The sequence below is a fragment of the Pseudopipra pipra genome, chromosome 1 (genome assembly GCF_036250125.1).
Source record: "Pseudopipra pipra isolate bDixPip1 chromosome 1, bDixPip1.hap1, whole genome shotgun sequence".
Lineage (NCBI taxonomy): Eukaryota > Metazoa > Chordata > Aves > Passeriformes > Pipridae > Pseudopipra > Pseudopipra pipra.
The window spans coordinates 46401057-46424948 of record NC_087549.1 but is presented as its reverse complement, the minus strand read 5'-3'; the positions used below and the strand labels follow the sequence as shown (position 1 = coordinate 46424948).

Genomic DNA, 23892 nt, shown 5'->3' with positions numbered 1-23892 from the left:
CCGACTCAGGCGAGTCGTCTCGGTAGAGTTTTGCCTGTACACGAATACAAGATCAAGCAAGCGGAGAGCAATCCCTCACACACGTATCTAATGCAGACGTACCTGAATGAGCTAAGCTATACTTTCATCTCGTGCAGTTAAAGGTGTTTAATTCTAATCCTGTGTCAATGGGGGAAAAAAATGGTATGAAGTTCTAATAAATAAATTATGCCACCGAGTGCTCAGATCAGCACATCCTAGCTAGCAGCAGTACAGAAAAAGCCACCTTCCAGCACTGCAGACTGCTTTAAAACATCCCTTCAAATAGAAGTTGTTGCAAGCCAGTGATACACCAATGCTATTGTGTTGGCTTCAGATCACAAAACATTTGCCATTCTAAGGGTGTGCAACACTGAGGAAGAAGAAAAATGTGAAATATTTAGTAGTTTTTGATGATCAACTTGAGAACTGTTGAAGAACCCTGATTTTTCAAAATCATTGTGCATCTGCTCTCAGACAGCCTGTCTGCTTTCAGGCGTATCACACTGGGCACCTGCCAAGGCAACCACTGAAATTGCGAGTCTGCTTGGAAAATCTAGATGGGAGATTGAGATGGAGGAAACTGTCTATGCTGCTACTGCTGAAGTTACTGATTTTTACCTCCTCTGTTTTTAAATTACTTTGCGGCATTACTTGCTTTCAAAGAGACAACTGGGAACACAAGGAGAAACTGGAGACTGGAAATATCTTTCGTAATGCAACAAGGCAAAAGACTTGATTTTTCTGGGATTTCTTGAGTGCTCAGACCCTGGTTAAGCTCCCAAGATAGCAACTAGCACAGGGAACTGTTGTGTCTTGGTCAGATACCACCGATTTCACCAAAGCTGTTGGTCTGTGCTGCAGCAAAGTATTTGCAATATGTATTAGGACAGAAGCTGTTTACCACCCACTGATGAACTTTTATGTGTAAAACGTCCCTTTCACTCTGAGCTGAAGCAGACACTTGCTTTGATAGTTATATGAAAAAACCCTGAACTTTGCTTCAGGATATTTATAACCAAAACATGCAGAATTATTGCAACATAAAATCTGCTTCATTGGGTCTTGCTGATATAAAACGGGTGAAAAAAAAAAAAGAAGAAAAGAAGGTTAATATGACAAAGAAAAATAGGCAGATGAGTACACAGAACACAGTTCAGATCTACAGCACTTTATTGTCCCAGCAATGCCACTGATTCCATTTAAATCCTAAGGAAAAAGCTAATGCTATCGAAGCACTGCAAATTAACAATAGCCCTGGCCTTGTACATCACCTTTCCACAACAACTGGCACATCAAACACCTTCGCGGCTCCGCAAGAAGACAGAGCGGAGGAAAAGTAGCACGAAAGTGAAATGGTTTCTCGTCCTCTGGCCTGCCAGAGGCAAATGCCAGCTCGCACTGTTGTAAGCTGTAAGGCAAGGCAATCTGCAGTGCTATGGAAAGAAAACAAATACCACACTAGCAGGCAGGCAGGCAGGCAGAATGAGACAGAGATATTTTTAATTGATGCTAGACGAACATAAATAGATGAAGCTGGCATTAAGCAGCACAGCCCTTTTTCTCTCTCTGCCAGGTACCCATTTACCCGGGCTCATAACCAAAGGCCAACATGACATCAGAAGCCCTGTGGTGTTTTGCCTTTGGGCAACAGCCGGTAAAACTGGTTTCATCTGGCAGATGAGCGTGTGAGCTGAGGTAATTGGTGTGTTCTTTTCTGCCTTAGATTCCTTATCTCATCCTGAGTATTCCCATAACCTCCCTTTTTCCAGCCCTTTTGTTTCTCAACAAAAAAAATATTTACATTGAAATAAAGAGTGGGAGCCTCTAGATTGCACCGTGGTGTGACACAGGTGCCGGGTAACTTCACAATGAGCAGCTCAGTGACAGCTGCAGAAAAGATAAGCTGGAAAAGGAGGCTTTCTCTGGTGGGAAGTTTCCTCCAGAATAGAAGGGGTTTGAACAGACACTGATAAAGGAGCCTCACTTAAAAACAGCTGCCCCTCCATTTTTCTTCCACTCCTGAGATTGTTTTTTGGATCCTTTTCTGAGGTGTTTTGCAACCGAAGAATAAAAACCATCTGAATTTGACTGGAGCACTTTCTTTCTACACACCGAGGTTGGAAACAACCATGGCTGCCTATTTCTAGGGATGCATTAGCAGTGCTTTGCCAGTACAGCCATCTCAGGTTATCCAGAAGCTGAGTGGGCTTCCTGCAGGCATCCCTCACATCTCTCCCTGCTTTGCTCACTGAAGAGAGCAGGGTCATGGAATAAATCCTGGCAGCAAAAGTATATTTTCTAGCATATCACTGAATGTACATTACTGCTGGTTTTGGTAGACTATCTTTGTGGCTGAGTGACTTCATCCATCACAGCTGTTGGTTAGGGATGGCCTCGGCATGTCTTCCGGATACACATGCTCAGAACATCACCATGGGGCAGCACCACGGCTGGGTAGAATGGAAGTGTGTAACCTAGGTGATGGGACAGACATTTCTGGCTTGTTTGGAACATGTTAACCTCTACAAGTTGCCCCTGGAAAGAAGCTGGAAGGCAAAAAAGATTTTCTCCTTCCTTGCAAATATTCTACTGATACATAAAAATGTAGCAGAAGGACTGGGCATGACATGTAGAAGAGACACGCTGGAGATATGGTCCCTGCTCTGACACATTGGCCCAAAACAGGTAGGATGATGCCTCCATTATCTGTAACCTAAGAAAGTCTGGTCTGCTTTTCAGAAACATAGTTCTTTCTACTTAGGTTCCCAGGTTTCTTTGGAGCTAGGAGATGCTGAAAGCATGGAGTGGCTTGGGAAATCTGGCCATAAGACAAATGCAGACACTTGGGTTTAGCTTCTCACATTGGGACATTTTGAATGTTTTTTCCTCTTCTCCTATGGAAATCACTGGTGAAACTTCCCACTGAAGTCAAGCTGGATCCCAAGTTTGTAAATCCTGACATATTAATAGGGAGAAGAAAATGCAGAACATGAGATAGAAAAGGGAGCCTTCAACCTGCTAAACAAGGCTAAAACACAAATCTAGTGGTTATGGTAAACAGTCCAAATGAAAATTATCCAAATGTACAGGATTATAGGAGAAGAAAGAAAACAGACAACTGAAAAGAGATGATGAAAAATGGGCTAAGGGAGGAGGAAGATATAAAAGGTGGGAAATGAATGGGAAAATCCACGTGGGGATGAGAGGCCAAAAAAAGATGTAAAAGGAGGCACAAGTGAAGGAACATCTGTGTGAAACACAGGTGGTGCTGGGTGTGGAACGGACTGAGGGGCTTTGACATCAGGGTCTGAGCCTCATAGACAGTAGGAAGAGACACCTCTGAGGAGTACAGACACCTCCAGAGAGGCTGGAAAATGTCTGAGCTGTCTGTGGTCTCTATAGAAAAAGATGTAGGGGTAATGGGGCAGGGAAGGAATGGAGGGAGGTCCCTTATCTTGGCCACCTTGCTGGACGTGCCCCAGGGACCAAGCCTGGACAGGTGCTGCAGGAGACCCTGTTTTTCCTGAGGGGCTTTAGGGCTTCCTGCAGGACTGAAGAGCCCAGGGGAGGGGTATGCTGCATGGTGAGCAAGGCAGACCCAGGTGGCTTCTCCAGCACATCATCCTGCACTGACACACACATGTACACCCCTCTTGGTACCACCCTGCTGCTCCCAGCCCATGATCCAGCACTGGGGGGTACCCCTGGCCTGAGCAGGCAGCCAGAGCTGCAGCCTGTGCTGCCTCTACACCCCTACATGACACATAGATAGTTGGGAGCCAGAAGACTTAACCCAGGAGGGCAGCTCTCCCCATAGACCCAGCCCCACAGCCACGAAGCAGCTCAGTGACAACACGCGGTGCTCCCTGTCCACCAGGTTTTAAACCAGATCTGTCTGTACAAAGCTGGGAGCACATTTTTGACCTCTCCTCCTGTCCCTGTCCTCTCTCCTGCACTCAGAAGGTTTTGGCCATGGTCTCAGCAGCAGAGGGACATGTCCCCCACTGCTTCTCCCTCCCTTTGGTGAAATACTAATCAACACACCACTTCGGCAAGGAGACAAATGCCTCAGGTTCAGAAAACACATTTTGGACTTCTAAGATGAGTGAAATGAGGCAGCTGCCCATTGTGGGCAATTTAGCTTAATGTGATATTGAATTCAGCTGTTTAATACACCCAGATGCTCCAGCAGTGAGTGTATTAAAAAAAACCTAACTCCAATAAATAATGGAGATGTGAAAAGGTTTTTTTTCTGTTTGTCTCCTTTTTTAATGAAAATGGCAAACTCACTAATTTGCTACTGTACATCTGCATCAGTTATTTAACATGACATCTTGCTGTAGTAATAATCCATCAACATCCAGTATTACATATGGATTCATAAAAAGGTTTATGCTTGTGTTGGTGCATTTGCTGCCTGCCAAACCAATTATATACATTTTACAATAAATTATACATATTGAACTAAGAACCTGCTGTGCCAATTGCTCACATTTTTGTAGGGGAAAAATGTGCTCATGGAGTGATTTTTTTCTTTTTAAGCATAGTGAGAACATGGCAGAAGAGGATGCTATGTCTTCAGTTTTTCAGAGCTGAAAAATCAATATTTAGCCCTGCAATCAGTAAAACAAACAAAAGAAATCAGGAAAAACAAAATTTGGGGAGGCTTTCTCTGGCATGTTCTTGCCCCTCTTTAGGCATCTATGTCTTAACTTGGTGAGGTATGGAAATATAAACACAATTTCAGTACTGCGAGTGTCCCATTGAAATAAAGACCAAACTTCTACTGTACGACCACTAAGGATCCCCTGAAATGTCTTCCCAAATCGGGACCCTACAAGAGAGCTGTGAAAAAGCCCTGCATCTACCTTTCTGAAGCTCTTCTTTGTTTGTTCTTCAGCAACAGTGTAATTAGGAGCCGCAGCTTCACTGTTCACAGGATTTCCATGAGTAATACTTTAAATATATTTTATTACATCAAGCCAAGCATTGGCACCTGATGGCTTTCAACTCCCAGTAGGACAGAATCCTCAGTCTGCTCCCTACTGCAAAAAAATGTAAAAGATTTCTCTTGATGGAAAAAAAAAAAAGAGACAGCAGAATTAAAACCCCAGACAATATGACAATGGCACCAAGTAAGGGGGTAGGGCCACATTTCACTCTCCTTGAGGAACCTTTCACATCTCAGTCAGTCCAGTCTTCTTGGAAATGACAGAAAACATAGAATGGCTGAGGCTGGAAGGGACCTCTAGAGATCATCTCATCCATCCCCCCTGTGAAAGCAGAGCCATCTTGAGCCAGTTGCCAAGGACTGTGTCCAGATAGCTTTTGAAGATCTCCAGGGGACCCAGAGGATTTGCCAGTGGAGCAGGTACCTGAGCACCCAGGACGCCTTGCTGCCAGCAGCACCCTCCCAGCCCTGCAGTGTGGGCAGCCCCCTACAGTAAGTATTGGTGCTGTCCTGGGTTGCAGCCCTCTCTTGCTGCTGCAGGGTTACAGCCACGTAATTTTTTGGGTTGTTTCTCCTCACTGGTGCTGCTCTTGTAGCTCTCACTCACACAGAAAGGCCCCCTGAGCTGGGGAGGACACCATCACAAAGGGGCCCTTCGTCACTGATGACATTCAGTCACTACATCTGCTGTGCAGAGCACCAGCTGAGGCTGGACCAGCAGAGGCTGCTGAGGCAAAAATAAAGCCAATCCAAACATCGAGAATGAGTAAATGCCCTAATTTTTAAAGGCATGCATTGAAAGGAATGGTTCATCTTGAACTGCAGCTGCTATTAGACCAATAAGAAAGGCAAGAAAATAAGCAACAACCAAAGATGTGGCCAAATCTCTCAAGTTAAAAAATAGATGTGCTTTTTAAATGAAGGCATATCAACCAAAAGAGACTAGAAAAAACCCGCAAAGATAAAGAGTGGCATTTACAACTAACATGTGCAGAAACATCCTGCTCCCCATCATGCTATGGCTCTGTATCGTGTCTTTGATGGAGGAGATTAGAAAAAGACCCGTAGTATACACAAGAGGGAACAGGAAAGCAGCATTTCCTAAACACTTTTAAAAAATGCACTTTTTTTCACTAGCAAAACAAACTATATGCTATTCTGATTGTTTTATTATCTCAGCTTTGCCCTTTGGGCTTAGTGGATATATTAACAGTAAGCAGGTAAAGACCTAAGAATAATTTAAAATAGGGTTTACGGCAGCCACAGATCTGGCTGATTTCTGCTGTGGTATGGTGAAAAAGACAGAAATGCTCTATTAAATTTAGTGAAAAAGACAGTTGTGTTTAAATGTTAGTTTAAGTATGTTAAATGTGGCCGTGAATTCTCTGCTAAGCTGGCACATGAACGACATGGTGCAATGGGTTTGGTCTCACAAAGAAGGTCCTTCCTCGAAGCCTGACATTCCTTCACTCTCCAAAGAGCAATGGAGGATTTTTCCCTTTCAGAAAGTGGCAGATCAATCAGGAATGAACTTGAACACATGAAACATGTGAAAACTACGAAGTTACATGCACTGTATTTGGTTTTTCTTAAACATTGTTTCTTTGTACTTCCTTGCTAGCCTTCAAAGTACGCCAAGTACTCTGCTCATGCAATATCTGGTTTCAGGCAAACCAGCATGGCAGTTTGCCTGAGCTGAGAAAATATGCTTGAAGTCTGCATTCACAGGCGGCTTCAACATCCTAAGGAAAATGCTTTGTTTTTGTAGCCTGAAAGCATGTCACAAACATGAATAGAATTATACACTCGCTCTCCCTCACCCTCAATCCTCTTTACCTTAGGAAAAAATTATACACTTCCAATTACAGGGCCAGTTAAAATCAATACAAAGGTGGGAGAAAACAGATCATTTTTCTTATGGAAGTAACTGTTTTCATTAATTTTTCATTAGTCCTGCTTTTGTTGTGCTATCCATCACTGAAGGAGCTGGTATGCAGTAGATTACATTTAGGTTATCTTACATGCTTCCAGGATTTAGTAGATATTGCCCGATAAAGCTGCGAGCTTTATGGCTTTAACTTACATCTATCAATAATGCATCAGAAGAGAATTTTTCTGCAGAACAGCTGTCCCTGAGCCAAGCAGCTTTCTTTTAGAATAGCTGCACTGGTTACAGTGGAGATGATAGCACAGCTTTTAAACCACTCATCTAAAGGCTACAACTCTGAGAAAGAGGAGCAGATGCTTAAGGAGGAAGATAATCCATGAGGGTTTGAGCCCTAGTTTCTTGCTGTTGTCATTTTTATTGTGGAGCATTTGAAGCTGGGAGCCAGCCATGCCTTGCCTCATTTCAGCAACCACACCTGAAAAACATTCCTGCCATCCTGGCATGTGTCAGGATTTTGTTGTGACCACTATGTGAATAAACAAAGCTCTTTCACAAACTACACTGAAGCTTTCCCCTCCTCCCATTTTAATGCCTGAGTTCTGTATAAAGGAACCAAAACAAACAGAAAATGATAGTCCCTACTGAAGAGCTGAGCCAGAGGAAGAAGATGACGTAGACCATCAATAGACTTTACTTAAAACACTAAAGGTAAGAGAAAAATTATTTTATTTATTTTTCTCCCACTTTGGAAGGAATTAGAAAAAAAACCCAAAAGGTACATTAAGCCTAACATGGTTGTAGTGTTACCTTTTAAGCTTATTCAGACATCCCAGGCATGCCTTCTATTTGCTTGAGCAGCTCGCAACTCTCAGCTTTAAAAAAAAAACAAACAACCATATTTCACAGTGCCTCATCGATTCCAACCTCTTTCTATACTTCAAGAGAGCTTTTGGAGAGCATGGCAGCTAAGTGGGACTCCAGATGTGCAGTTTGCCACCCAGGTGGGTGACAGTCGAGCCTCTTCAGCGTCCCCAGCTGCAAGGTAAGTTTATTACTGCTTTCTTCCCTTAGAGGTAGAGAGATGCTTAATTAAAGGTTTGTACAATGCTTTGAAGAGACCAAGCACTGCATTTAGGGCCAAAATTATTACTCTTGAGATGCCCAGGCACAGCCCCGAGGAGAAGAAAAACGAGCCTCCTGAACTGGAGAAAGCAAGGGAAAGAAATGCACAGCTGCTTTTGGTTTTAATGTGAGGCACACAGAACTAAAGTATTTACTCAGAACTGAAGTATTTATTCAGAAGCAGCAGGGATTAGTGAAATCGCAGCTCCAGATCTTCCAAACTAGCATCCATGCTCTGCTTGTTTTGCCTTTTGTTTTTGCAATTTCTTGGAGGTTAATCAAACAAAGTATCAAACATCCACTGGTGATCCTCGCTAAGTCCTCTGGTTTGAACTGAAGTCAAAATGAGTGCAGTTCGAGTTTAGGGGACTTCAGCACATGCAGTTTTTGTTTGAAGTCAATGTCTTCCTGCCTTTTAGACTGCATCCTAATGGCAAGGAAGCAAGGCCAGCCATCCCACATTATGCACTTTCCTCAGGAAAATTAATAACAACACTGACAAGCTACATAACAGAAGCCAGAAGACCATTTAGGGTTGTAGATGAGATCATTTATCAGTCCAAACTCCAGAGCACAGAGACAAATTTCCCTCCCTCAATCTCTCCCCAAACCATCAAGCCAGAGCTATGTTCTGAGGACCACAGGACATGGCTCGATGGGCTGGGCAAGGTCACCAACACCCCATGCTCCCCAAGAAGCAAAAAACCCCAGCCTGTTCACACCAGCAACAGCCTCTCCAGAGAGAACTCATGTACAGAGGGCTTCAGTGAGCCTGAGAGAGAAGAGTCTGATCAACCCATGCTTCCTCTGACCTGAAGTGGAATAAATCTGTAATTTTAGAAGTGACAGGTAACAGAGATGACATACTATTGCTGTTGATGCAATGATACTGACAGTCGATGACCACACTGTACCTCTTTGACTCCTAACTTGGGTGTGAGGCAAGTTCACCATGAGTGCAGATGGCAGAAGATGGGATCTGGCCCACAATCTCTGACATCATCTGCAAAATAATACACTCTTCACTATTTTAGGAGCACAGGACTCTTATTAAGTCCTGTCAACAAATGTAAAAAAAAAAAAAAATAATTACAGATTCAAGAAAATGTGGAATTTTCCCCATCTGTCAGAGGACATCTCCATTTCTGGAGCTCCTCCTTATGCAAACTGAAGATACTTCAGCAGGTTGGCACTAGGGTTTCCCTCCAGCATCGATGTAGCATTCTAGTTACCAGCTAGCAGAGCTAGCTCAGCTTACGAGAGGATGAACTTGTGTACTATGAATGTACCTGCATCTTTTTTTTTTCTTTTCTTTTGTAAGGGGAGTAGGGATATGATTTTAGCAGTTTCAGTCTCAAATAAAGGATCCCATATGCTCAGTCTGTTTTGGGGTCTTCAAAAACCAGATCAATGGGATAGCAGCCAAAGCCAACACAGGGACCTGATGCAACATATTGATTTTTGGTGGTGGTGATCCCTCCAGACCCTCAAGAAATAATAAACCACTCAAACTGAAGTCTGAGAACAAGCAATTGGTCTACAGGCCCTAAGGATGTCTTGGTTTCATTTCCACTGTAAATAAACCTCAGGCAGCATGAATGCCGACATACAAATACCAGTTGTCCCTAGAAATAATTCATAATACAGAATTCTGCAGTGAAGAAATGACAGATGGAAATAAATGCTTTTATTTCTCTGAAAAAGGGACCATCCATCAACAAAAATTCCTTTCTCAGACCCCCAAATCCAACCTTTCCTTACTCAAGTCATACAATGTGAACATTAAAGAAGAATTCACTTGAAAAGTCATTTTGGGTGGCAGTAAAAACCCTGTTAATTAGTATAGCAGTCAATTTTTAAAGGTTGCTGCAAAAAATTATGCTCATGAAGAAAATGCTTCTCTTCAAATTGAAATCAGTGCCTGCTCAGCATAAAGAAAAATAATTGAATGGGTGGCTCAACTTTCATGCTTTCAGAGGTAAGTTGTCCCAATTGGTTTTCATTATGGATTCTATCAGACATCATAAAACAATGCCTCAGCTGTACTTGCTTGTGCCAGTCAAGGACTGAGATGATCAGCTTTCTTCTATAGACTCGTGGCAACGGAGAGGAAGAACATTCATTGGGCCAGACTACCTGGCCAATAAGTACCTGAAGACAGAATAAATTAGCAGCACCTATTTACAAGTACTGCTTCCAGAAAGAGAGATTAACCTTGTGACTAAGCAGGACTTCACTGTCTCCAGAGCAGAGGAAATTAGCTCAGTCTTCAACGGGACACTCACAGTTTTAAGGTTCATCCAAGCATGTCAGGATCCATACTTACATTACGCAGCTGTTTGGTATATTAAGAAGGCAAAAGGGGAAGGACTAAACCCTGGGTCGATGATTATTGCAGAAATTCAATATTCAGAATACCAAAAACGAAGGTGAAGACCCAGTTCCTTTGCCTGTGTCTCACTGTGGGACAGGGCATTGGATGCCATCTGCAATCTCTGCACGTCCACAGCAGTGCTCCTGGCAACTGCTTAACCAGCTTGCTGAAGTACAACATTTGTAGCTACTGCTCACTGCCGCTCTTCCTCTGTTATTAAATACAGCACCACTAATTGCATAAAATGGAGTCATACTTTTTAATAAAAAATTAGATAAATTTAAACTATTGTACATGTCAAAATTATTAACCTCCAGAGACAAGCTGAGCACAATCTGGTCCTCTTGGTTCCCCCCACTCACTTGCCTTCCTGGATATATTGCTCATTTGTTGAGCAGCTTTTCTAAAGAACATTTTAAAAACACATGATTCCAAACCTCAGTTGCAAACGGGACTAATCTCATTTGCTCTCTAAATATCTACAGCTAGCTTGTTCCTGCATACATTTTTCATCAGCCATCACTTTGAATATTCATGACCTCTTACTCCTAGACCACATGGTAACTGCAGAGACACTTACATTCAGGGGCTCAGAGTGATTTTTGACTCCATCAACAACGAATGTAGGCTCAGTGGGAGGATGACCGACCAGCCGAGGATTTGGGAGGAGCACGGAGGTATCCTCAGTGTCACTGACTTGGACAGGTACATGCTGAGCAAGCAAAACCACTGGCTGAGCACAACCTGCTGGCTTTGGGAGCTGCACACCCCCCCAGCTCCAGTCTGCAGTGGAGCGTGTGCCCATACGTAAACATGGTGGCTAGCAGGGCAGGTCTGGATGTGAAAGTACCTTTGGGCTGAACAGTCCACTGCAGAGGCCCCAGAAAGTGAGGCTCCACCTGGAAGTGCAGGGAGGGTTTCTGCAGCAGTCTCTGAAGAATCACGTCGCCTTGCACTGGTACCCACGTACTCTCAAACCCCCGGGGACTGGCATCTTACCGGACATGACAAATTTCATACCACTTGAGATGGTTTGAATATCTGTTAAAAAAATATTTATTTCCCAGGGTTCTAGATTTCTGACCTCTATGCAAGCTAACAACCAAATTGTGGGCAGTAAGAGCAAGCATTTGTTTATTTCGTAAGAGGACTTATTGCTGCTAATTGAAAACAAGCATTTTCAATAAGGCAGCTGTTTCAGTACTGTGAATAGACAGATCAGCATCACGCTGAAGATCTAATAACTCGCTAATGAACCTTACTTTTTAGAGCCCCCTCCCTCACCCATTTTTCACATTTCAGTAATTTCAAAACCAACAATATGTGCTGCCAGAGAGTTATTTAAGGATGTCCCCTAACGTCTTTTAATGAAAACCAGAAAAATTGTAACTTTTTTCTTAGTTATCAGAGTATATTAAAAGCCTTGTTACACGTATTTAACAATTTCTTTTTTTTTTTCTTTTCTTAAATAAATAGCAAAGTGTCACCAAAATTAATGGACCGCGAGCACCATCGCATTGATAGAAATTTCCATACCAGGATGAATACACACTCATATTCAGTAATATTGCATAAAAAGATACTTTGGAGGAAAGGTGGCAATTGCTGGTGCATCTCAGGTGGTGAAAGCATCAACCTGTGAAGGGTCTGTGCAGTGGTATCGTGATATGTTGCCTTTGGAAAACCTCAGAGGCCTGAACCAGGTGGCTGCAGAGGTGGCCTCAGTGAGACGCTGCAAGAGAGCAATTCGCAGGACATCCAGTGCAGGACATGGACTTACCTACTGCCTGCTACCAAGAGCAGCACAGCCGATGGCGTGACACAAGGGGCTGTCGCTCTCTAGGCAGGAGAACGATGGCTTGAAACAAGGGAAATTAACATTAAAACCAAACAGGCTGACTAACACTCAGCAAGGCAAGGGCTTGGAGAGTTGAAGCTGCCAACTCCTTAACAGGAGGGAATGATGCAAGGAGTCACTGTTACACTGATGGTTACAGAACCAGGTGTCCTTTTCTGATGGGTTTCCCTGGGCTGAGCTGGTGTTATTGTCACATTTGGCCAACAGCTTCTCTTCCAACTGAGACAAAACTTAAAAAAGAGACAGTGCTGAAGAAATACCAGCCACATATGCCACACCAGACAGATCCCTCAACAGCCTCTGCTGCCTTTAACTCACTCCACCATGCGCAGGCAGCACTGCCTACTCGTTGTTTTGCCAGAGTGGCCACCCCTCCACATGGTGGAGTGCAGTGCAGTCCCACCTCTCTGCTTCTGTTGGCTTAAACCAGACCCTTGTTCTTTTAAACAGGAGTTTATTGTATTTAATACATTATAAAATTTGAAAAAATTGTAGGAAAGCAGCAGATTCAAACCAGAGCATCTCTACCAAATATTAATTATTCTGGCCCCCTTTGAAAAACACAAAACAAAAAACAACAAAAAAACTAATTCAAAAGAAAAGTTAACCTTTCACATCTGTGAGGGCAGACAAAAAGTGTGCGACTTCTGTACAAACTACATTTAAAATTCAGTTGACAAGCTTTCCAGTGCCATGGATGGTCATCTCCTGAACACCTGCCCAACCACCTCTAAAAAAGACAGACATAAACCTCCATATGCAAATAAAGTTGAATCAAGGTGTGTACACATTAAAAAGTGGATGGCTGTTTGGCAATGGAAAATGGGTGAAGAGTAGTCTATGAACCCCCCATGGCAATGGCTTGTACACCGTTAAGTGGGCCCGGGTAGGGCCTAGGACACTTAATGGCCATCACAGCACCAACCTCATCTACCACTTTTTTTTCATTGCATTTCCTACCCCTTGACATATACATACATATATATATGTACAGACATACATATACATACATATTTTTTATGTGTGTGTGTTTTCTTTTATATCTTGAGGTTATTATTATTATCACTACTATTCCAAGTGTTCCCATATGAATTCAGGTGTGGTCTCTATATTCGATATAAATGTGTCTTTTATTCAATTTTAGTTCCAGGACTTGTTTGGAGTCCAAACTGCACATGAAATGTCCCCTTTTGTTTTCCTCTTTGCTTTCTTCTTTTTTTTTTTTTTTCTGCATAAAGAAACATGTCCATTTTAGTCCAGAGGCTCTTGCTTTATTCGAATGACAGAGGGTGCACGAGATGTCCTTCTGAGTTCTCGTCTCAGTACGTATTCACTGAATTGGGAAGAGTCCACCCCACCTCCACATGAGCCAACAATCTCAAACCCTCTTTGCTGTAACCTCTCAAGTACCTGCAAAAAAGAGGAAAAAACCACTAACATATAAGTAAATAAACAGATTATTTGCTGTCCAATGATAATAACTGGTGTTTTCAAATGGATTCAGCTAGGAAACAAAAGTGGTTACACAGCCTAATTGTATTGGACTGATTTCTGCCAACTATAGCCACTGAGCAATTAAAAAAAAAAATGAAGGATTGCACAGCCAACGTGAGCAGATTTCTCAACTAAATGGTGACAATGTAGATACCATGGTCATAATTTCAAAAAAGTTATCATGATATTTACTGGAGACTTAAAAAACAACTGCGATTCTGAAGGTTTGTGGTTACAGTTACCTATGGTAAAATCTGAGACCTTTTAACTTTAATTATGGAACTAATGAGTTCTGCTTATTCACTTTCTTTCCTCTTTTTCACGAAGCCAGAGTGTTGCTTCCAGTGGGAAATACGATGGAAAAAATAAGAAAGAAAAAAAAAGAAAAACAATATCCGCAAGTTAAAAAGAAGAGACAGGCAGGGCTTTTGGAGTAGCAGGGGGATGCACCCAACACAGCTCACTCAACAAATGATGGTGCAAAGACCTCGGCTCCCAGCACTGGCTCCAGTGCTTAGGAGGCTGCTTAGAGCATGGTCTCCTTCCATACCACTATTCCACCTTTTTTAAATGACCCATGTTCACACTGGTTTACCGTAACTGCACGTCTGAGACATTCTTTCCTTTATTTACACTCTTTGTTACTTTTATGATCATCTGTTCTGCTGCCTGGACTTCCTTTGCCTCACCTATGAAAGAGATTCTTCCAGGGATTCACCAGGGTCAGCTGTGACAGCCGCCAACCCCAGGGAGGAGGCTAATGCTCCTGGATCCCACAGGACATGGGACCCTCTGTTCAGCGGAACAGGACGATGCTCACCAAGGTTGTGCTGGGAGCAGGTGCCTCCCAAGGCTTTCCTAGCTATTTCACCAGTTGTCAAATTGGCTTGCAGGGGTGCTGGGACAGCATGGGCAAGCAGAACAGCAGAAGTCTGCAAAGGATTACGGTGGGTGCAGAAGCAAGCTGTGGTTTAAAAATGCTTCAAAGACATGCTGTGTTTTTACATAAAATGCTCCAGGTCGGCAAATGTTTTTTGAAAGTACCTGAGCATGGCTAATTACACAGCAGACATATCAAAAAGAAAGGGTTGGGAAAAGAGGCTCAGAAACACCAATTGAAACACCTGTGCAATTTTTGTTTACCCTGTTCTTTAGCTTTTAGCAACATAAGCCAAAATTCCCACTCCTGCCCCCCCAAATATCTCAGTGTAAGCCACCTAGATAGAACAGGAGAGCTTGGGTCCTGAGAAAAAACGTGGGGGAAGTAACTCTGTAAACTAGCACAGCCCTGGACAAAACATTTAGTCTGTACCTCACTCTCTGCTCAGACTGTCTATTGGTAGTCCTTGTCCTGTCTCACATTGTTATTAGGACTGGGAGATGCTTATGTCCCCCCAAAATGGAAGATGCAGCATTATTAATGTGGGATCATCATCTCTCTTGAAGCCTGTCCATATTCTGCCACTCTGACTCAGGTTTTTCACATCAGTAAATATGCTTGGCAATTCTTATTTGTGAAACAAAAATGTAAGCATCAGAATAAGTGACAAAACGCTGAAGGATACAACTCCTTTGAGAACTATCATATGACATGTGGCTAAATAACCCTCCTTGATAGTCCTATCCCTTTTCAGCTGTAATCCTATATCCAAGGCTGTTCTAAATTTGCATTAATGGCTATGACAAAAGCCATTTTGATGTTTCAGTATGACAGTAAAGCCAGTAAGAGACAACTGTCCAAGCATAACATGAGTTATCTAGACCTATCTAGATAGTTTTAGACAGGTCTACCAGACACTTATGTTAAGTGCTAGCACAAGTGCAGTGCCTGGCCAGCCTTCAGTCCATGCCCCAGTGCTCAGCTTGCTTCATCTAGAGAAAAGGAGAATCAGGGGTGACCTTATCACTCTACAACTACCTGAAAGGAGGTTGTAGCCAGGTGAGGGTTGGCCTCTTATCCCAGGCAACTAGTGACAGGACAAGAGGAAATAGCCTCAAGTTGTGCTGCTGGGGGTTCAGGTTGGACATCAGGAGGAATTTCTTCACTGAAAGGGTGGTTGAGCATTGAAACGGACCGCCCAGGGAAATGGTGGAGTCACCATCCCTGGAAGTGTCAAGGCATGACTGAACGTGGCACTTAGTGCTGTGGTTTAGTTGACATGGTGGTGTTTTGTTCAAAGGTTGTGATACCTTAGAATTCTCCAGAATTCTAAGGCATTAGCAGGACTTGGTGATCTTTTCCAACCTTAATGATTCTATGATTCTCTACCTGGACAGGAGGACCTGGCAGATGAAAAGACACCAAGTTTAGCTTGCAAACCTGTTCTCTATAAGAATTCTCTCATGAGTCTGCAGTGTTTAGGAGGTGTGTCCAAACTTAACAGCATTGATTGTGCTAGTGATGATTCCAGATGTGAAGTGGTCACACTCCAAAGTGCCAGCTGTGCAAGACGTCTAACTAGGTGCAGGCAGGTGTGTGAGGTTGGTTATTTTTAACCAAAAAATGACAAAACCATATCACCAAAATAAGGTGATATGGTTTGAAGCTGGCTCCCTGCCAAGTCTCCAAACCTTACCACCCTGTTATAATTATTCCAGAAATTACCTACATTTATCTCCCAAGTTTTTTCTTAATCATTTTGTATTTTAGACATTTTAGACATTACTATATTCAATCATAGTTGAAAGGGACCTTTAAAGGTCATCTAGTCCAATCCCTCTGCAATAAGTAGGGATGCCTTCAACTAGATCAGGTTGCTCAGAGCCCTCTCCAGCCTCACGTTGAATGCTTCCAGGGATGGTGCATCCACCACCTCTCAGGGCAACCTGTTCCAGTGTTTCACTGTAAAATTTTCCTCCTCTTATCTAGTCTATATCTACCCCATTGTAGTTTAAAATCATTACCCCTTGTCCTATCAATCCCAACAGGCCTCTACTATGCCATAAAAAATTAGAAAAAACCACTGGAAGTGAAAGCGAAGGGTCTTTCCTGAGACCACAGAAAATTTTAACACTACTGTAGTTTGCTTGCAAAGAGATTTGGGGAATATATGTTATTAAATCAAGGAAGACGTCCTGACCCACAGAAGCAAATAACTAGCTTAAAGCCGCCAGCTGATTTTGTTCACCAAAACACTCCAGTGACATGGACGAGGGTCAGCCCACTGGTACCTGGCCAGCAGGCTCCCTTTCAAAAAATGCATATGTGATTTCCTACCTGAACTGAGTTGAGGTGACAGTATCCGTTCAGTGGAAATCGGATGACATGCGTTGAGTCGTGATTCCAGCCGGCGTTGACAGAATTACACATCACATCGCCGATTTCTGGAAACACTTCTTCTATCAATGACTTATCGCCACTCAGTGTAATCCTCTCTCCAAGATCTGGGGCAACCCGCACCACCAGGCACTCACAAGACTTTGTGAAGCGGCCACTCTCCCGGTCCTGTTTCCACCTTTCCATCTCTCCCAGCATGGGCTGAAGCTGGAAATACTTCGCTTCTTCATATAACAAACTGTAGTCCTGAAAGACACATGCATTACTGTGCACAATTAAGAAAGAGGCATTGCTAATGTGGCACTTAATGGATATGGTTATTCAGGCCAACACCGCTCTAGGTCTGGAACCCTTCAGACATAGCTACTAATTACTGTGTAGGAAGTGTAATAAAATAACAGAACAAGGAAAAAATAACCATTAGCCACTTGAAACGGGCTGAGTATAGCTGCACTTTTGTGGGGAGGGAGAGGCTATGCTTGCTCAACTCCCTTCTGCAAAAAAAATCCAGGCAAAAAAAAAAAAATCTCACTTTTCCCCATATTTTATCCCTATAGTGATGTCATAGAATAATGACCTCATTGAACAGATGGAACAGAATTCAATCAGGATTCAGAAAATTCATCACTAGGATCCATCGGGTCTTACAGCAACACTAGCAGGCATTGTAACAGGTATAAGAATGTAAATGAGGGCGCCTGCAATGGTTGTTAGTGTAAAATGATTCTGATATTTGCATAATGTTTGCACATATTACTGCATTTTAAAAATTAAGTATTTTTTAATACCTCCCCATTTTGCCACTAGTATTGTTTACTACATTGTCTCAATGCCAGAGCAGAGAGAATGCATTTCTAGGCATAGCCAGTGCAGAAGTAATTTAGAACTGATGATGTGGAGTCTGCCTACTGCCATTTTTTAAATTTAAAAAACATTAAAAAAAAAATCTTGTTTTTCTAGGTTTAAGAGCATAAAACTATTTGGAAAATATTTATACAGAGAAAAGCGATACATGAGAATTAGGGAAAACAGAGAAACAAAGAGAAGACTGCTAACAATCAATATAGTCCTGAATTTGAGCTAGAAACCACATACTTGATGTGAATGGGACACCTAAATCAAGCTTAAAATACTGCTTACGTTTAATGCATAACAAAAAAATCACCTACTCTATATATTTCTAAGAAACATGAAGTGCTGTTTATTTTAATCGCTGATTTTTTTGATACACCTTTGAGCACCACTGGGGAAGACACCCCTTTGAACATCATAGTTGGGTGAACTTGCCAGGAGTTGCATTTTTAAGTTCGGCAGTTACAGTAAATTTATGTGTTTAAAAGGCTCTACACATGTAACTTCTTAATACTGTATGAAAGGTGGCTTTTCCTTTTCCTGTATTTCTGATTACCTCCAGGGTAAGTGCCAAGAGCAGCACAAAGATGCCCTAAGACTTCAAAAGAGGGAAATTATCAGCTGGTTCCAAACTCCCACATTTTTCAGGGAGATCTACCCTTGTCACAGCATGGGAGCAACAAGGATGTGTCTACAGCAGATGACTCAAAGGTTGCTGAAATACAGCTCTTGAACTCAACCTCACACCTATTATGCCCCAAACACCTGAAAAGCTGTCTCAGATACATGGGACAAAAGGCAGCATACCAGTGTGAACAGCTCTAACCCTTCCCCATCACTTCTCCTGTTCAATCCCAATTGCTGTATTTCCCACAGTGAACTAGGGGCACAGCCAGCTGCACTGATGTGTGTTCATTAAGTAATGATAAAGATCTGTTCTGATTGCAACCACGGTCCCCAGCTTTCTGACACCACATATACACCCACATACCTACAAGCAGATAAACATCACATGCAGTCTGAAGCTCTGCCTCTGCAGACTAATGTCTAACACGGTGAACTACCACAAATTTGTCATTGAAAAGAAAAAAAAGCAGGATCTTTAATAAAGTTTAAATAATGAACATGGAACTACTCATCCCTGACTTCTCTCAAATTCCAAAATTAGACTTGCAGTATGCCTTCAAGAGTCTGAGAGAGAAAATATTCTATGACTTAATGCTCAAATATTACCATGTATGCAGTTTATTTTGTCAATACTGTGATTCCCACATCATTTTCTTAATTTCAGTGTGGGAGGGGAAACTGGAGCTGCTGCAATCAGAGGAGAAGCATAAAAACGGATGAGAGGACAAGTAATCAGCCAAGCTCATGAGCAGTCAGTTGCAGATTGTAACATCCTTTCTGTTTCCATCAGTATCCTACAATATTTAATTTCCCAAGGTCAAACCTGGCAAGGTTGCTTCATTACACTAGAGACAGGAGGGGAAAATTTAATACTGATGCCACTCTAGGAAAGGAAGATACCACTTTAGTAACTCCATGCTTACTTTTGCCATGTACATGAAATCAAACACCATACCCTGCAAGTCCCTCTTCCCTGTCTGGGGCTCTCTCTTTTGACTACACACCAGATCCTTTCTTTACCAAGGATCATGTAAAACACCCGAGTCCCTTGGAATCTCACCTTGAAATCATCAGGAATGAGGAGTTTCGATGTCCTTAAGAAATTCAAGATATATCTGAACATCTGCCCATCTCTGTCAATGAAATAATGCTGCTTGAGACTGTCGAGGACAATGGGCTCTGTGCCATCAAAAAGCCGGCCAATTCTGGAGAGGAAACAAGAGAAGAGTAGCAGAGTCAAACCAAACTCAGCTCAAGAGTTGCTCAAATGGCCCAACGCTACAAAACCCTCTCACACATACTTCACCGAAGCAGCTCTGTGGCTCTGCTCCATAAGAAAAGGGCTGTTTTCAAACTACTGTTTAAGCCACATTTTCCAGCATGGCCTCAGGAACTTCCAAGCAGTACAGCAGGGGAAGTGGATGGGAGGTGGAAGAAAAGCAGTGAGGGCAGCAGCTTCTTGGACCCACCTCACTGCCCAAATCTGTCTCATGAGATGACACTCCCTCAATTATTTTGGGCACCTCTTTTGATTGCTCCCTTCAGCACACCCCATCCACTCTAGATGCTCCAACACCATTGATTGACTCATTCTGCTTTCCAGAGCACTGCACAGTGAACTTCATCTAGTTTGGAAACTGTACCTGGGAAATAAGTTTGTTTTGGTTGTTTGCTTGGTTTTTGTTTGTTTGTTTTTTACACCCAGATCACCTTTTGGATACCACTACCGCAACCAACGCTAAGGCAGGCACAGCTGAGGGGCAGCACACTGTGGGAATATGAAGATGGGGGTACGAAAGAGATAACACTTCAACGTGATCTAATGATTTAATGTAAAAGTTAACTGGTTGTGGCAGGTATCTATCAGAACTCTCTATAACAACGATCTAGAAAAATGTCACAATTTTTAGAGACCACCTACTGACCACCAGAACCACACAGCTACCTAGAGAGCCTCTGCTTGCCAGCAGGCCTCGCAGCATCAACCTCTGGGTGCACATACATTTCTGGATGCGGGTCTCTCAAAACAGCTTTAGTTAGAGCACGAGGAAGGGCTGAAAACTCCAAACAAAACCCTCAGAGTAACACAAAATAAATGTTTCAATTCTACACTGGGGCATTTGCAAAACAGTCCTGAGTCACTGGTGGTTTCCCAATGAAATGAGCAGGAGTGACTGGTAGGTCTAATTTTGTGTGCCTGCTCATATGCCTGTACATGCAATGTGGAAGTACTTTTTGAATCTTTCCAACACCAGAACTGTAAACAAATGGTCTCGAAATAGCTCACTTGTGATACGTCAAACAGACACGCCATGTGAAACACTGCCAACAATTTGGGGCACAATTTCAGAGCTTTGTCACAACCTGCTACATTCTGTAATATTCTACAGATACCACATTTCCAATATTTCAAAGGAAAGTCTTGTTCATACATAGTTTTCTCTCCCGACATAACCAATCTGTTTTGAGAATCAGCACAGCAAAACCTCCACAGTTTACTAGAGAGCATACAATAGTATTACCAGACATCAGCATGGAGATAGGGGACCAACAGACACTTTTATTTCCTGATCACACTCAGTTTGTGGTATAGGTAAGGTACAAGTCTATTTTCTCATGAAAAGGATAGAGCAAGCACAATAAACAGTCATGGCATACTCTTTTTGTTTTAAAAGAAGTGAATAAACAACCATTCCCCACCTCCAGTCGGAAAAAAAAAAAAAGCCACCAGAAACTCAGAGGTTACGAGCCCTCCTGGTTGCATGAAGCATCCCATGCTGAGAGATGCCGCATCCCTTGGCCAGCAGAAGGCAATTTCCAGGAGGGGTTCAAGAGGCAAAAGACAGAAGTGGTTCCCAAAGAGCGGGAGGCAGCAGGGCTTGCAGCAGCATCTCAGGGAACTGCAGAGAGTCAGGGTTCCAGGTGGCTCTGCACAGTGTTGCACCCACAGCCACACACTTTCCCTTTGAAAATGGCACAGACAATCCAAATTGAGTTTGGAGTGATGTCTGTGCCCTGAGCAGGTACATATACAAGTTCTGAACAGAATACAAGTCCCTTCTATAGTTTCTCACCGGCTGAGAGGAGACTAGGAAATAAAACCCCATTAACCTCAGCTGGCCATTTACAATTCTGTAATAAATGCCTGAATCAAATCAAGTCACATGAAATCCATAGCATATAAGGAATGAAATATATTTTGCAGCATGATCAAATACAAAACATTTCTTTTAAAAGCCATCCCTTAGAACTATTCAAGCCTTCTTCCTCGAAGACTTGTTACTGCCTGCCCTGCTGCTCAAAATTTAAGCTGCAAAAGCCCATATAATACAGGCTCCTGTTGACTAGGTAGATGAACCACATTTTATGTCTGAAATGGAAGTACTCAGCATTTAGAATTAATTTTCCCCTATACTCAAGCAAGTCATCTTGAAATCTATCATGGAATTCACACACAAAACATGTATTTGGCCAAGTCAGTCATTACTGAAATGTATAATTGTAATTGCTTTCTGCAGCATTTTCCTAGTTCTAAATTACTTATATAATTACATATGTTAAACCTCTAGGCTTTTTGTCTCCATTTTATTAATTGTTTAGAGAAGAGCAAGATACTATCAGAGGATGGAGCCTTCTGACAAAACCATAATGCTGAGGAGAGCACACAGCCATTGGGAATGCTACCTGGGACCTCAAAGGCTTTGGGTATGGGCTGGAAGCATTAACTGAAAACACTGCCTTAGTGCTCGGCTGCAGCAGCAAAACCCCAGGAATTGCAAAGTCCCAATTCCCTTCTGGCTCCCCTCCCAGGATCACTTTGCAATACACAACTGCACTTTCACATATTAAAACAGCTTTGGAAGGGTAGACCCCCAGCAGAGAGGCTCCTGTAAACAAAATTAAAGCTTTCTTTTCATTTTGAGATGGAAAAACATAGATTCCCGCATCCTTCACATGGCCTTCAGGGAAAAACTTGAGATAATATGGGATCCAAATCTGGTGACATGGTCCTGCTCCTAAGCTGCATTTGCTACACCCATCAGGAGAGGAGACTGGGCTATGCCAGGATCCAGGGAACAACCAGCATCTTCCCCCTCCAGCCTCACCACGCATTCTTGGGTTCCTAGAGGCAGTGGTAAGCTCCCTCCTGTGCCTCAGTTGGCACCTCATTTATATGACACAATCTAAGTAACCATCCTCCCTGTAGCTCTGCTGGTACTCCTGCTTGGTCTCACACTGCAATTATAAATGCTTAAGAGACACCAGTTCGCTGGCACAAGAAAGGACTGGTAAATCATTCTTATTTTAATTATTTTAATTTCACTTCCCAAGAACACCTGAAAGATGTTTTTCCCCATCTCCTTCTTGACAATATTGGCTGATGATTGGCAAAGACACCTTCTTTTTTTTGAATGACAAATACATAACAGCTAAATGGATTTTTGAAATAGGAAAATGCTCTGAAGGAGGCTTGCAAAATAAGCTGATAATTATATGCAGAATTAGCCAAATATCAAGGGTAAAGGATAAGAAACTGTAGTCCATTTACACGAAAACGTGCTTCTGAAATATTTAATTAAAACTAACAGGCTGAAATTTTCTATGTATCAAGAAAATTAATGTCCCATGGGTTGAAAGTGCGACCTCCAATGGGTAATAATTAATGTCTGTGGCTTTAAGTATCATATTCCACTGTCAGAAAAGGGTTGAAAATATAACCAGTGGAAAATCCTGCTTCCATCGAGAATTTGGTTTTACTTTAAGGACACAAACCTGGGTCAAGCCTGGTGTGTGGCCAAGCCACAAGCCTGGGTTTAGTGGAGAAAAAACAACAGGACATGTAAAAGATCATTGTTCTAATTCCATAAAATACTACAGAGATGGATCTTTCTTCCCACACACCGGCACTCCCATAACAGCATTTCTAGACCAAGAAGCTAGCACGGGAAGATGACATTGCTTACAGGATTTCTCAAATTCTTCAGAATCAAGTCCTGCTTCTCAAGTATAAAAATATACTCAGTCTGCAGCAAAACTGTATACACAGTGTGTTTATAACTTTGCTCTCTCAGTGTATAAATATTTATATATATTATTATACACATAAAGGGAAAAGACTTCGCTTTAGTATATTATGCCTCAGCTGAGAATGTGGGAAGGCAGCAACAATTAGGAACAAGATGGTCAATATGAAGTAAACAAGACAACTATGGCAAAACTCAGTGCCAAGAAAAATGACACAGTTCTGCATGGCTTCACTGGACAAAGCTAAAATTCTTCCCTTTTGTAATCGAAGGAATAAGCATGCAGAATATTACATCACTTGTAAACTAAGGCAGAAATAAACCTCTTTTTTCCCTGAGAAAATAAACGTTTCTTACAATTGAATACGTTCAGTATATTATTTCTCATTTTAACTTCTTTATCA

General features: G+C 42.3%; 1 protein-coding gene across 8 annotated transcripts in view; it reads right to left on the bottom strand.

Moving 5' to 3' along the window:
• Positions 1-12648: 12648 nt before the first annotated feature.
• Positions 12649-23892, bottom strand: part of KCTD1 (potassium channel tetramerization domain containing 1) — a 101250-nt gene continuing 90006 nt past the window's right edge. For all 8 annotated transcript variants that reach the window (XM_064654720.1, XM_064654693.1, XM_064654671.1 and 5 more), the window contains 3 exons: positions 19525-19669; positions 16926-17231; positions 12649-13624 (listed from right to left, as the gene is read on the bottom strand). In XM_064654720.1, coding sequence (XP_064510790.1) covers positions 13466-13624; positions 16926-17231; positions 19525-19669 — 610 coding nt within the window. In that variant the 3' untranslated portion in view covers positions 12649-13465. The remainder of the gene's footprint in view (positions 13625-16925; positions 17232-19524; positions 19670-23892) is intronic.